This window comes from Erinaceus europaeus, chromosome 21 (assembly GCF_950295315.1).
Source record: "Erinaceus europaeus chromosome 21, mEriEur2.1, whole genome shotgun sequence".
NCBI classification, from domain to species: Eukaryota; Metazoa; Chordata; class Mammalia; order Eulipotyphla; family Erinaceidae; genus Erinaceus; species Erinaceus europaeus.
In genome coordinates this window covers 8,573,287-8,589,180 of record NC_080182.1, presented here as the reverse complement: position 1 = coordinate 8,589,180, position 15,894 = coordinate 8,573,287, and the positions used below count along the sequence as shown (strand labels likewise).

The window sequence follows — 15,894 nt, the reverse complement described above, 5'->3', positions numbered from 1 at the left end:
CCTCCACAGTCTACAACATTCTATAACTGCCTATGCTTTCCTACATACTGCTACAGGAAGGTTGGGAGGAAGCCTTTTCAAAAACCAGTCCGGTTGAGCCAAAATTGACTCAGGACATTGTTTTGTTTTCTAAAACTTGTAACCTTGGAGGGATCCCAGATCGATCATTAGGTTGATTCCCACTTATCTCTCCAGACACAGTTGTGTGTGGCTAATATTGGTTAACCATTTCTCTATGCCCTTTAATTTCTGTGATTTCTTTAAAGCCAGGGATAATTTCACATCTTTCAACATCCAAGACAAAAGCTTCTATTTTGTTGACATTTTAAAAGTCTGTTACATTACAGAGATGGATCTTGTGGTTCTTGCTTATTGAGCAACTATAGTATTTTCAGTTTTTAAAATTTCTGCAGAGTAGCCTGATTTATTTATTAACTGCTATTTACATTTTATATTCATCATTTTATCTTTTTAATTCAACTACCTGACATTGGATAGACTTGATTCATTTAAGTACTGGTTAGTAAAGTATTAATGAATATATCATTATTGATTCACTCATTCTTTTATTGACAAACATTTTTGATTAATTTATTTCTCTCTCTCTTTTTGGGTGGCAAACAATACTTCACTGAAAAAATTTATGGTAGTCTCCTTTCTACTAAGAATGCATTTTTTTTCTAGGATGGGTGCCTCCAGTTATAATTGTCTAATCACTAGTTATATAATATCTTGTTTGACTAGTATTCTCAGATGGCACCCCCAGAAATATAACAGTCCACAAGCTCACATCAGTGGTTTGTGGGAATTTTCCTTGGTCATGTTCTCGCCATCAGCTGATAATTCTTGGTTTTCCTGGTTTATACAGCATCTTTTTTGAACACCACGGAAGAAAGATAGGTCTTCAGGTTGAAGAAACTTGAATTCTGAGCAAAACAAAAATAAATCCATGCTTAGTGGCATCAGAGTGAAATTTCAGAACACCAAAGACAGGGAATATTCTTAAAAGCAAGCAAAGAGAAAATACAACTTACTTACAATGAAAGGAGACGTAGACGGATCGCAGAGTTCTCACTGGCAATTATAGAGGTCAGAACACAGTAAGGTGGTTTCTTCAGAATGCTGTTGGGGGAAAATACCATCAAACTAGAATTCTGCATGATTTTCCCAGGAGTTGTGTCTGTGCAACCTCAAGTGACCTCTCTTATCTTCTTCTGAAATAGACAGTGCGCTTTGACTAAAAAGAGTGGTTAAGTGTCTGAAGCTGGGCAAATCCTAGAGCCCCCATTCCTTATGGTAACACAACTGTGGCAAAGAGCAAGCAAAGCTTCAGAAAAATTGTTGTTTTCGCCGGGCTATGTTGTTTTCGCTGGGCTGGCTTCACGGGTGGGTAACAGACGACCAGGGACTCATGGTTGAGCTGTATCTCTTTATTCATGCAGGACGCAGCACAATCTAAGCTGAGCTAAGCTAAACTCAAGTACCCTCAAACTCACAATGCTGTCTTTATATATACTTGCCAAGTAGGGTGGAAACAGGATGTGACACAGAGAGGGTGGAGAGAAAAGTGACCGGTGAAAATCAGAGTGTGACAAGGAGAGGATCAGGGTGTGACAAGGAGAGGGGGTGGAGCAGGCGAGAATTCTATCACTGAACCACTAATGCCCTGGAGGGAAGGTGGTGCTTGTTAACAGAGGTTATGTAAATAGAATGAAGTGGTTATGTAAATAGAATAGTGTTAAGCAGGGGGGATTTAAACCAAATGAAACAGAAGGGGTCTCATGCATACCAACAAAAAATAAGAAGACAAGAAGGTCTCAGGAAACTGTCTGTCCTCTTCTTGCTTTGGAGATATGTTTCCTTTGTTTTGTACTTTGCATCTGGGAGTTCTGAGAGAACAGTTTTCCAGGAAGAAAGAGGTGATTTAAGAATTTCATTCTAGTCAGAGGTTGCTTTTTTTTTCTTTTTCTTTTTTTCCCACTGACTGAAGTGTAGAAGTGACACAGGGCAGTTGAAGTGACTAAAAAGATGTAGCCTAACCACTAGGAAAGAATGGAAAATAGCATCCCAAAATGGAACAGATAAAAGTATTATGCATCAGTGAATGAGCTCTGATAGACCCCCACATAGCAACATATTTCCAATACAGAAAAGAAAACAACTTGATGTGTCTCTACACCCACCACAAGTACAGAAACTGTGTGGCCCTGAGTGTCCTTGTGGTGAACAAATATGTTCTCTTTACTCACACTGGAGACAACATAATTTACTAAAATCACAGAATGATAGAACTATATGAGAAAGTCATAACAGTGATCTAGATAAGTTATTCCTAATGGTGGGGGGTCTGAAATGTTTTTAAAATAGAGCTGTGTTAGGAAGCAACTTTATAAAGCTTCACTGGGTGATTGATATATGTACATAGATACCTTTTCATTTTCATGGCATTTCATAGCAACTTGAGCTTTTAAGTCAAAAGAGAGAATTGGAACATGTCATTTCCTCCATTCAGGTAAGAAGCATCACAAAGTTTACCCAAATTAGCTCTACACATCCCAGCCTGTGTGTGTGCACGCACATGTGTGTGTGTGTGTGTGTGTGTGTGTGTGTGTGTGTGTGTGTGTGTGTGTAATTTTAAGCAAGGGGGAGAAAGGGAGTGGAGGGAAGGGCAACCCACTTCTCCCAGAGCACATGGACCAACAAAGGGAAAGAAACCCCAAGAAGGGAAATACATACATATGTATGTACAAACACACACATACACATGTCAGCTCTCTAACACACACATACATGAACATGTTTGTTGTAAACATTCTTAGTTCCTTGGAAGTGAACACGCTAAGTGAAAGAAGTAAAGGCCAAATACCAGATGGTTCCAGTCAGAAGTGGAATCTAGATTGCTAAAGCAAATGAAATTGAAAAGAAAAAAAAAATAGGAGGGAGACCTAATTGTCTTCTAGACTTTTTGAGAACTATGGTGGTTATTGGGGGAGGGAGGGTATACACAGGACTCTGGTGGAAGGTACAGTGACTTAAATATACCATGGATGGGTCTGAAATTATGCTCTTGAAATCTTTTAATTTTTAAAAACACTGTTAAAACATTAATTAAAATTTTAAAAATAAAAATTAATAATAAAGCATCCAGTTTTATTTTAAAGAGACAGGGAAAATGGAGAGTGAAGGAGGATATGGAGAGAGAGAGAGAGAGAGAGAGAAAGATCTGCAGCACTTCTTTACCACTTGTGAAGCATCCCTCCTACAGGTGGGGTCCAGAGCCTTGAACCTGGGTCCTCCTGCATGGTGATGTGTGCTCTCAATTGAATATACACCTGTCTGGTGCTTTTTTCTTTTTCTGTTTTCCTATACAGTCATATCACCTGGGAAGCTAGCTTCAGGTATTTGGCTTAGAGTTTTTGAAGGCTTAAGAATGTAAATAATAATGAGTTGAAACTATAGGTGAAAACACATTAAGAAGATAAGATTCAACAATAATATAACAGCCTAATTCAGGTGAGCATGTCTGCAGGGCATGATGGTACCTTGGCCCCAGGCCATTTGGGGAAGTAAAGAAAATTTGACTTGGAGAGACCTGAAGCCAGAATACTTGAGGAAAGAAGAGAGACACCAGCAGAAGAGAAAGGGCACACACGGAAGCTTAGACGCTGCACCCAGTTCTTCTGTCCTCCTCACTTCCACCTACTGCGATCACAAGTGAACCAGGCGAGTCTCAGAAAGAAGCTGTGGCTCAGAAAAAGAATGGAGTTGAAGTTCTGAATAAATAAAAATTATGAGCTGAAATCGCTTGATCTTGATTTTGTATCTGAGGAAAAAATATATATATATATATACAATCTGAGAAAAAGTTCATGGTAAGACTATTTCAAAAATAAAGAGTCATTACCATAGTAGGAAGATGAAAAGTCAGGGGAGTTAGTTGAAACCAAAATCCACATTAACAACAGCTGAAGAAAGCAGACATCACTTACATCTGAAGCCCAATAATGAGGTGTCAGCAAGACATCAACTGGGTGAAAAACAGTTGGGAAATGATTCCTTTTTTTTTTTTTTCTTTTTACAGCCAAAGCACTAGTTGAAAATAAATCCAGAATCTTGCAGCTGGTGGTTAAGATCCTTAATGATCTCCATCAGCAAAAAAACAAAACAAAACAAAAAAAACCTCCGCTAAAGGGTCTGACTCAGAAAGTTGATCAGCCCAAAGACAAAGAACAGAAGCTGTCAGCTGCAGAAGGTGTTCACAGAGAACTCGAGCTGTGGAAGGTGAGTCAGAGTGAACGCAGATTATGTAACAATCTTGGTTCACCATGTGAAGGGAAATTTAAAATGAGAATCCCCTGTTTTTTCTTTCTGATGTTTGTAGATTTCTTCCTATAGAGAAGAAGCTGCCTCCCTAAGATAGACATTTCAGACAGAAACCCAAAAGATTGATTGGTGAACTTCTGAGATCTCAGAGATAAGACCAAATTCAGGAGAGTCTACTAAATAACTCTCCCCACGAAGAAGTTTGGAGGCTGGGGATACAGCTCTCTTGAGAAGGTGTCTACTTTGTATGCGTACACCAAAGCTAGAGTCTTGGGTGCACCACATGAGAGTGCTATGATGATGGAGGAAGTTGCTTAGCTGTGGTGTCTCACCTTCTCTTGCTGTCTCTCTGTAACTCTTGCTCTTTCTATCTAAAAAGTCATCCTAGAGTGCTAAAGCCTCAGCAATGAGAAAAGTGTTTTTAGAAGCCAGGCTGGCTCCCATGGGCCCTCTCGGGAGCTCTGGGGCATGAGCTCTGGGGCACCCACTGCTCACTGTCCCACTGACCTTTTCTTTCTATAGAAATGACATAGCTAGAAGTGAATCCATAGTGAGTGGACTCCCACCTGACAGAGGGAGTTCAGAGTGAGTTGTGGTCTGTATGCATAATGGAATACTACTCAGGTATTAAAAATAATGATTTCACTTTTTTCTCATCATCTTGGATGGAGCTTGAAGGAATCATGTGAAGTAAAATCAGCCAGGAAAAGAAGGAAGAATGTGGAATGATCTCACTCATAGACAGAAGTTGAAAAATAAGATCAGATGGGAAAACACGAAGCAGAATTTGTTGGGTTTGGTCTATTGCAACAAAGGAAAGGATTCTGAGGTGGGTGGGGGGGAGGGTTCCGGTCCTGGAACATGATGGCAGAGGAGGACCTAGTGGGGGTTGTATTGTTATGTTGAAAACTACTGTATTTTACTTCTTTTTCTACTTCTAGCGTTTGCCCTTCTTCCGTAGCCAGTCAACAGCATCAGGTTGAGCCTGATGTAAAGTTTCGAGACCTCCTTTGAATCTGGAGAGGTGGCAGTCGTTGACTATGTGGGTCATAGTCTGTCTGTAGTCGCAGGGGCAGTTCGGGTCGTCTCTGGCTCCCCAGCGATGGAACATAGCGGCGCACTGGCCATGGCCTGTTCGATAGCGATTGAGGAGGGCCCAATCATAACGTGCTAGGTCAAAGCCGGGTTGGTGCTTGCAGGGGTCTGTGATGAGGTGTTTGTTCTTTACCTCAGCTTTGGCTTATAGTGGTGTGGGGGGCTGAATCTGGGACTATGGAGGCTCAGGCATGAGAACCTGTTTATATAACCATTATGCTATCTACCCCACCCCTTCCAGCTTACTATCAAGAAGTGCTTTAGAACCAAGTAATTGAAATCTAATAAATATTTGCTATAAAGTAAGTTCATTTAAGTGGAAACCTTCCACTTTCTCCTATTTTATGTACTTTTCTAGCTAGGTTATGCAACACAGATGGGCTTCTGGTATCAGTTTGCAGTGAGCTTGTGTGAATTTGCTTAAAAGTGAAAGATGGATGTAGTTACCAGAACCATTTGCTACTCAGTGCCCTTTTGCTCATCCATCACTTTGGATAAGCCCAGGCAGATGATCAAAAAAGAAGCCTGCTATCATTCAGCTTGGTAAAAGTGAATTGTTGCCGTGAGTCGGGCAGTAACGCAGTGGGTTAAGCTCACATGGTGCAAAGCGCCAAGGACCAGCTCAAGAATCCCGGTTCGAGCCCTGGCTCCTCACCTGCAGGGGAGTCGCTTTGACAGGCGGTGAAGCAGGTCTGCAGGTGTCTGTCATTCTCTCCCCCTCTGTCTTTCCCTTCTCTCTCCATTTTTCTCTGTCCTATCTAACAATGATGACATCAATAACAACAACAATAATAACTACAACAACAATAAAAAAGGGCAACAAAAGGGAAAATAAATAAATATAAATTTTTTAAAAAAGTGTTTAGGATAAAAAGGTGAATTGTTGCCTGTGAAGAAATTTCACTGGAATATTAGTCAGCCAAGCCCCAAACTGTGACATAACGCCAAATAATATATTCTCGTAGTCAGTCAATCAGTCATTTAGAAAATTGTTAATGTAAGTATTTTAGCAATCTCTGCTTTTGGTCATGAAAGTGGAGATTGCCAGATTTTTTTTTTTTAAGGTCAGCAAAACCCCCCTCCCTCTAATCTCATAACATCAAATCTATAGGTTTTCCAAAGATCTAACAAGTTTGGTTTGGAAACTTACAGGTTGCAGGTTGTCTAGGGTTATAAAATGTTGACATTAAGCTCAAGGTCAGTAATTCAGAGACTATGGAGACCACTTACAAACACAAAACACCCCATGGTAGAGGACAATACATAGTCAATACTCAATAAAAAAAGAAAAATAAAAGTCTTCCCCCCACACCCTTCATTATCCTTAAATAGAATCCTTGGAAGTATGTGCCTGAGTTTGCAAAAATCTCTTCAAAGTACAACTGTTAACTTTACTGTTAGATCATCTTTCTCAAAAGAAGGACATTCCATTTCACTTAAGCAAATAGTAAATACCTAGCAAGATGCCCTTAATGGAACTGAGGAGTGTGACTGAGTCCGGCAGGAAGTCTTCCCTGCATCCTTACAGCCCGAGTCTCCACTTTCTCTGCTGCTTAAGCAGCAGCCCATGTGGACATTTATCACATCACTGTCGCACACAGCACAGCCTCTAGTTCACTGTGATGTCAGGAATTTTGCAGCTTCCCACAAAGAACATTTTCTTGAAATTCCTTATTCCCTGAGAAGACTCTCTTTTGCTTTTCTTTCTCTAATTCTTTCATCTTCCTTCTGCAACCAGTTTGGATCTCCACCTTAGAACTGGGGTTTACATTCATATATAAAATTATTGAAGTTGTGGGTAATGACTTAGTGGCAAAATATTGCTAAAATTATTAATCCCTTTGTCTAGAGGAAGATTTAGAAGTTAACGGTTAAGAGAACTTTCTAAAGTGGTGTCAAGTGATATCTTCCAAACTTTTGTCACTGTGTTCACAATTATAGTCTATGAGACAAACAACCACCTAGCCAACCCCTCTCCACACACACACACACACACACACACACACACACACACACACACACACACACACACACTCCCCAAAAAATAGTGAACAGCCATCTCATCTCCCATTGCACAGAGAAAATCAAAGCTGAGCAACTGCCAACTCAAGCTCAAGGAACTGTCTCAAGATGCTGAAATTGGTTCTGCAAATTCACCAGAATCAACTCTTTCCTTCCTTCCTTCCTTCCCTGTTCTCCTTTTCACCCTGCTCTGTGCCTGATGTCCTCAGCTATGTCCCAGATTCACCCTCCTTCTCATCTCCCCACCACCTCCTCACTTCTTGGCTCCATTAATTGTCTCTTCTTCCTTCTTAATACACCCACTCTGCTGCCTCTTTCCTGGCAATCTTTCAGCATACTCCGAGGTCTCTAGGGTGAACAGAACAGTCAACACATTGCCCTCTTCTCTCCTTCCCTTCATGGTCAAAGTTAATCCAGGTAATTGCATCTACAGCCAAGGATTCCTGCTCCTCAGATCCCCTTGACCCCACACAGAGATGCCTGCAAGACCATCACCAGTTCCTTGTTCTGGATACAAAAAGCATCTTTGACTTTTGAGAAAGCATTGTTACTATAACCCACTAACCCCTCAGTAAGATTTATTTTTTTTATTTGCCTCAAAGATTGTTACTGGGGTTCGGTGGCTACACTATGAATCCTCTGCTCCTGGAAGTCTTTTTTTTTTCCATTTAGTTATTATTATTGCTGTTGTTATTCTTGCTGTTGGATATAACAGAGGGAAATTGAGAGATTAGGGGAGGATAGAGAGGGGAAGAGAAAGATTGACACCTGCAGACCTGCTTCATTGCTTGTGAAGAGATTCCCCCTGCAAGTGGGGAGCCGGGGGCTCCAACCAGGATATTTGTGCCAATCCTTGTACTTCACACCATGTGCAATTAACCCAGTATGCCACCTCCAGGCTCCCCAGTAAGATAATTTTTCAAAAGTATTAAATGTTGGAAAAGTTGCTTAAAGAGAACATCAAACAATACCCATTTAGCCAGCAATTGTTGATATTTATTGTTTTTGTACTAATGCCAGGAACTAAAGATGTATTGGCAATTGTGAAGCTTGTATTTGTAGAGGAAAGAAAGCCAGGTTGAAAAAAAAATAAGTAAATAAATGAACAAGGCAATTCCAGAGGCAGTGCGTGCTATAAAGACAACCAAAGCTAGAGCGATGGGATAGACAGTAACTATGGAAACCACACTGAATCTTCAAGGGGAGAATCTCTGGCATGATACTGGAGCAGGAAGCACCTGTGCAAAGATCTGGGGCCAGAGCTTCACAGGGAGAATGAACAGCAAAAACGGAGCCTGGAGAGAGGTGGGTAGAAGCACCAGTGAGATATGGCATGTGCTATTTACACATACGGAGAGAGAAAGAGAGATAGAGCAAAGAGGTTGTAAAGTGTGGTCTCAGTGCCTAAGGAAGAGGCTTCTGAGCTACACGTGGGGAGAATCAAGTCTAGTGAATCTTACACTGTTATGGGCTGGCATCCTGCTTCTCCTCTCCAGTGCCCCCCCCCAAGTAGGAAAGTGTTGGAAAGGGTGGACGGGATCTACTGCCTGTATCTTTTCCTCTTCAATCCCAACTTTGGGAGCCAGTAAACAAATACATCAGCTGAGACAGGGGGTCTAGGTAGTGGTGCACCTGGTTGAGAGCACGTTACAAGGACCTGAGTTAAAGCCCCCAGTCTCCACCTGCAGGGGGAAAGCTTTGCGAGCGGTGAAGCAGGGCTCCCGGTGTCTCTCTGCTTCTCTCCCCCTCTATCTCTCCCCTCCTCTCTATTTCTGGCTGTTTCTATCCAGTAAATCAATAAATATTTTTAAAAAAATTAAACTGAGATGACTTCTATAATGGACCTCAGCAGAACCTGGAGAGAGAGAGAGAGAGATCAATTCCCCAGCTCTGACCTGAGTAAACTAAGGAAGTAACCCAAGGATGGCTCCTACAAGGCCCTCTGGACATACAACCAAACCCTACATCCTGGACAGACCCTATAGGAAATGTCTTCAAGTCTGATCTCTCATAATCACTTTCAATTGTTTTCTTGGTTATGGATCTTAGAGGGGCCCTCCAATTTTATGTCTGAATGAGAATCCAAAGGCATCTTCCCATAGTCAGGTTACACACACACACACACACACACACACACACACACACACACACACACCACTCCATAGGTGAGCAATCCCTTCTTCCCACATGTGCACATGTGTAGGGTTGTGACGGAACCAAGCTAGAGTGCAGGAGTAATTCTTATAGCTCTGATCAAACTGTTGGCTGTAAACCATTAATTCCCCCCAATAAAAAATATTTTAAAGCTCAAGAACTCAATATCAAAGTCCTTCTTAAGAATCTTGAACCATAGACTGTGTGAACAAAAAAGGAAACTTGGGAAATTAACCCTCCTGCACACCACCATTCCGTAAGAATTGGGTTCAGCCTCCTGCACTGCTGGTGAAAATGGAAATGGACTAAGGCTAAAAGTGGACCTACCGTAAGACCCTGCAATTACTCTCCTGGTGATATATCCTGAGAAAATAAACACACCCATCCAAAAATATCTATTTATACCTATGTTCATAGCAGCACAATTTGTAATAGCCAAAACCTAGAAGTAACCCAGGTGTCCAACAACAGATGAATAGCTGAGTAAGTTGTGGCCTATACACACAATGGAATACTACTCAGCTATTAAAAATTGTGAATTCACCTTTTTCACCTCATCTTGAATAGAGCTTGAAAGAATCATGTGAATTAAAATCAGCCAGAAAAAGAAGGAAGAATATAGTGGTCCAGGAGGTGGTGCAATGGATAAAGCATTGGACTCTCAAGCATGAGATCCTGAGTTCTATCCCTGGCAGCACATATACCAGAGTGAGGTTTGGTTCTTTCTCTCTCTCTCTCCTCCTATATTTCTCATAAATAAATAAAATATTAAAATAAGGAAGAATATGGAATGATCTCACTCATAGAAGTTGAAAAACAAGATCAGAAGGTAAAACACAAAGCAGAACTTGGACTGGAGTTGGTGTATTGCATCAAAGCAAAGGACTTGGGGGTGGGGAGTAGTTTTCAGGTCCTGGTGCGGGACAGTGGAGCAGGACCTAGGCTAGGGGTGAGTGTTTTTCAGAAAACTAAGAAATTTCACACATATGCCTGTATTTACCATTGACTATAAACCCCTAACTGCGCCCCCCAAATAAAATAATTGTGTTCAGATCTCTACACCTTTCAAAAACCTACACCAGGAGAATTCTTCTCTCAGCAAGACCATTCATCGGCCCTCTTTTTTCATGACCCCATTAGAGTATGCAGAGGAGCCCAGCTACAGAGAGTAAAGAGGAACCAGATTCAGTGATTCCCTGGAATTTGGAGGCACTATGGTCTGGCACAGTCATTTTCTTACTGTCCCCTGTGGTCCTGTGAACCTATGAAACTATGAAAGTGCCCAAGACCATCTCTCTTGTCCGGAGATGGGAAGGGGGAGGACACCGAGGACCTGTGTTAGCAGCCCGGCCTAGGGGGTGCCTTGGGAGAGGGAAGGGGGATTCCCACATTGGGACTGAGCACAGCTTACTTGCCCAAGGTTACAGAGTTTACAGAGCAGTTAATTTGGGAGTTGGCTAAAAAGTTTAGGGGGTTTGTTCTCACTCAATTCAGAGACAAAGGATTCATGAGGTTAGAGAGAGCTATCTGGGGAGTGGAAGGGACCTACTTCCTCAGGCCTCACCTCCCTCCTCCTGACACAGATCCATTTGACCATGTGGATTTAAACACTGCCTGCCCTCCCTAAGAATTCCCTTAAGTCTCTGAATCATTTTTGGTAGCCTAATGTCTTCCTTCAAAAAGAACCTGGATCTTCCCCAAAACTGATCTGATCAGGAGACCAAATGGAAACCAACTGGCACAAGGGAGAGAGGGACACAGGTTGTGGGTTAACTAGAAAGCAGGTGGTCCCTTCCCTCCTCCCCAAATCAAGTCGAACTGTGTGTTTCCCCTTCTGCCCTTGTTTCTCACATTTCACTTATGATTGAGATCATTCAGTATTCATCCTTCTTATCTTGGTCTATCTCTCTTAACATGACTCCTTCAAGCTCCATCCAAGATGAGGCAAAGGATACAACTTCATCATAATACTCCAACACAGATATAGATAAACCACAACTTCCTTTTTTCCATATTTCAATGTTTTTTTTATTTAGAAACTGTAGTTTTCAACTTTCAATAATATCAGCAACAAAATCTTCAAGTGAATAAACCGCCAATGTGTAAAATGTTAGCAAATTGGAAGTTATCCATATGATAGAGGTGTGATAAAGTCACTGGAATAATCTTATAGGAATCAGTGAATCCTATATTTGTTTATTTTCGTGTTATGAGAAGGAAGGTCACAGAATTAAAGAGTTTACCAAGGGGCCGGCCAGGTGGTGGTGCACCTAATTAAGTGCTCACATTATAGCATGCAAGGTCCTGGGTTTAAGCTCCTGGTCCCCACCTGCAGGGGGAAAGCTTCATGAGTGGTGAAGCAGGGCTGCAGGTGTCTCTCTGTCTCTATTCCTCTCTCTCTCCCCCTTCCCTCTCAATTTCTCTGTCTCTATCCAATAATAAATATATATACTTTTTAAAAATATTTATTCATTCCCTTTTGTTGCCTTTGTTGTTTTATTGTTGTTGTTATTGATGTTGTTGTTATTGTTGGAAAGGACAAAAAGAAATGGAGAGAGAAGGGGAAGACAGAAAGGGGAAGAGAAAGATAGACACCTGCAGACCTGCTTCACCGCCTGTGAAGTGACTCCCCTGCAGGTGGGGAGCCGGGGACTCGAACCGGGACCCTTATGCCAGTCCTTGAGCTTTGTGCCACCTGTGCTTAACCTGCTGAACTATTGCCTGACTCCCAATATATATATATATTTTAAAAAAGAGTTTACTATGACTTTATTAACCACACATCTGCCATTGACTCCATAAAAAAAGAAAAAAGAAACGAAAGGAAAGGAAAAGAAAGGAAAGGAAAGGAAAGGGAGGAAAGAGAAGAGAGGAGAAGAAAAGAGTAGAGTAGAGTAGAGTAGAGTAGAGTAGAGTAGAGTAGAGTAGAGTAGAGTAGAGTAGAGTGGAGAGAAGAGGAGAGGGGAGGAGAGGAGAGATGAGGGTCAAAGGCAAACCCAGCAACAAGATTTCATGGGCAGAAGGAAACAGAGGTTTGGAGAAAAATAAAGGGACAGGCACTTGCACCATCCAGAAGCCTTTGGAAACTTGTGCATATCCTGAGGAGAAAGAACTACAGGTTAGTTGCTGTGTTTGTTTGTTTTTTTTTTTTTAAGTCAAACACTGAGTTCAGTAGGTAAAAGGTGCTGCTTGGACCCACCAATAAGACGTAAGACACCAGCCCCTCTCACCTCCAGTCAGGCCACCCAGCAGTCCCAGTGCTGTGAGTACCACGGGCATCAACAGTCGCCACATCAGCAGGTGTCTGTCCCTGCATCATATCTGAAGCCAGGTGACTTGGCCAGGAGCACATGGGTCAACAAGCAGAGAATGCAGGAGCTAGAGCCATCAATTCACTTGAAACTCTGTGCTCACTTCTTCCTTGGTGTGGACTTGATTCTCCTTTTCAATCTGGTTCACAAAGAGAAACATAAAAATTCCACAACATGGTTAAGTGATGTCCTATTTCTCTCTTCTCTCTCTGCTCAGAAGAAAAAAAAAACACTATAAATTTGTTTCTATCACTGAGGCAGTTATTCTCCTGGGACATTAAGCCATGTAATCTTTCTCTTTATTTTCTAGATTCTGATAGTATTGGGCTAAAATAATATATTTTTCCTCACTTGAGTCAAGAGAAGATATTGTTAAAGAGTTTGGTTTTTATTTTTATTCATTTATTTATTATTGGATAGAGACAGAGAGAAATTGACAGGGGAGGGGAAGATAGAGAGGGAGAGAAGCAGACATCTGTAGCCCTGCTTCACCGCTTGTGAAGCTTTCCCCCTGCAGATGGGGACTGGGGGTTTGAACCTGGATCCTTGTGCACTGTAATGTGAGCACTTAGTCAGGTGCGTCACTGCCTGGCCCCCAAGACTTTGATTTTTATATGCAGTGATTATTGGGGTTTTTTTCCATTTAATCATTACAGATTATTCTGAGACACAATAAAACACAAAAGATGTCATAGTACCACCCCACCTAAAGGCAAAATCTAGTTCACTGCTCATAAATATCAAGATACAAATACAGGACACAGACACTGGTGGCAAGTGAACACACAGGATAGAATGGTGACGCCATTGCCATCCCCCTATTCTGATGGGGACGGGCTCTGTTCTATCAATAGAACCACTATAGAAGAAGACAGACAGCATCCAGTAGAGGCATTATAAATGTGTGACTCAGCCAATGACGGTTTGCAAGTTCATTCTCCAGCGAAGGCACTGCATTACATTAACAAAGGTTTATTTAGTTGTACAACTCTATGTGACTACTTTTGAAATGAAGCAAGGTCCAATCATTTCAAAACATCATTAAGTAAAATAATAATAATAATAGTAAGCAGTGAAATAAAAAGAAGAAACGGAACATCAAGAAGCACGCATGTATTAGGAATGGGCCATATTGGGGTGGGGCAGATAGCATAATGATTATTCAAATACACTCTCATGCCTGAGGCCCCAAAGTCCCAGGTTCAGTCCCCCACAGAGCTGACCAGTGCTCTGGTTTAAAAATAAATAAATAAATAAATAAATAAATAAATAAATAAAAGAATGGGCTATTTTTATACACTAGAATCTGATCTCACATGGGAATCTCAACTTTTCCTTTCATTGGGGAGAAGAATTGAAAAATTAAGAATAGGGAGTCGGGCAGTAGTGCAGTGGGTTAAACGCATGTGGCGCAAAGCACAAGGACCGGCATAAAGTTCCCGGTTCGAGCTCCCAGCTCCCCACCTACAGGGGAGTCGCTTCACAGGCGACTTTCCCTCCCCCCTCTGTCTTCCCCTCCTCTCTCCATTTCTCTCTGTGCTATGCAACAATGATGACTTCAATAGCAGCAACAATAATAACTACAACAACAATAAAAAACAACAAGGTCAACAAAAGGGAAAGTAAGTAAATATTAAAAAAAAATTTTAATTAAGAATAAAAATATTGTCAGAGTCTGGACCTTTCACACACACCATTTCAGTACTCTGGTTTGCTTTGCCACTCAGAGAGAAAGAAAGAAAGAGAGAGAGAGAGAGACCAGAACACAGAGCTTCCTCTAGTGCCATAGCATCTCTCATGTAGTGCTAGGGCTCAAACCTGCTCTTTGTGCATGGCAAGGGACTCATCCTACCTGATGAGCTATGTTCATAGCCCAGAAATAAAATTTTGATTCAGTTGTTAACAATAACAACTTAAGAAATAAAGCTAATCTCCTCTAGACAGGATAGAGGATACCAAAACAATAAATGAACAATACTTTATTAATATTTGTAAAAGCAGTTCATAGCCTGAAAGCTCAGAACACATTCCTTGAAATTTGAGGAGGATCTCACTTATCACTTATTTGAAAGAAATGCAAATTAAAAACTATGCTGAAATGCCATGTCAGAGCTGAGAGAAGGACTTACATCAACAGACTGGGAAACGACAGGTATTGGAGAGGATGTGGAGAAAGGGGGCTCTGTCACACTGCTGGTGGGAATGCAAGCTGGTGCAGCCCCTCTGGAAGAGTGTATAGAGAGTCCTTAAACGAATAAAAATGGAAGTACCTTATCCATCAATACCGTTCTTGGGCATTAATCCAATGGACACTGAAACACTAATTAGAAGGGACACAGGCACCCCTATGTTCATAAGCTGCATTATCCACAGTAGCCCAAGAGTGGAAGCAGCCTAAATCCCCATCATCAGATGACTGGCTAAAGAAGTTATGGGATAGCTACTCTATGGACTACTAATCTGTGATCAAAAAAGGTGGTATTGTGTCCTTTGGGACAAAATGGATGGAATTGAAGGTGATTATGCTTAGCAAAATAAGAGAAGAGAGACAACTACCTCATTATGGAATCTAGAGATCTGATATACATAAACTTGCCACAGAAAAAAACCCAAACAAAATAGAAGCAAGCAAACTGTTAGACCTGTAAGAATAATGGTGGCTATCTCTGGGAAGTAAGTGGTGGTGGGTGTGGTGTAAAACTATACACTGTGATCTCACTATTTAAAAAAATTAAGGGGGCCGGGTGGTAGCACTGAGTTATGTGCACATGGTACAAAGCTTAAGGACCTGTGTGAGAATCCCAGTTCGAACCCCCGCCTCCCCACCTGCAGGTGTCTTCACAAGTGGTGAAGCAGATCTGCCGGTGTCTAACTTTCTCTCCCCCTCTCTGTCTTCACCTCCCCTCTCAATTTTTCTGTCCTATCCAAAAAAAAAAAAAAAAATTAATGGTAACAGGAGCAGTGGATTCATAGTGCCAGCACCAAGCCC

General features: G+C 41.5%; 1 protein-coding gene across 7 annotated transcripts in view; it reads right to left on the bottom strand.

The window, feature by feature from the left end:
- Positions 1 to 312: 312 nt before the first annotated feature.
- The window catches only part of MOBP (myelin associated oligodendrocyte basic protein), a 40,839-nt gene continuing 25,257 nt past the window's right edge, over positions 313 to 15,894 (bottom strand). For 4 of the 7 annotated variants that reach the window (XR_009547044.1, XM_060180346.1, XM_060180350.1 and 1 more), the window contains 3 exons: positions 12,825 to 13,044; positions 1,035 to 1,122; positions 313 to 926 (listed from right to left, as the gene is read on the bottom strand). Coding sequence is in view for 1 of the 7 variants with exons in the window: in XM_060180350.1 (XP_060036333.1) it covers positions 13,005 to 13,044 (40 nt within the window). In the remaining 6 variants the exon portion in view is untranslated. The other 3 variants (XM_060180347.1, XM_060180349.1, XM_016185845.2) reach the window with 3 other exon arrangements.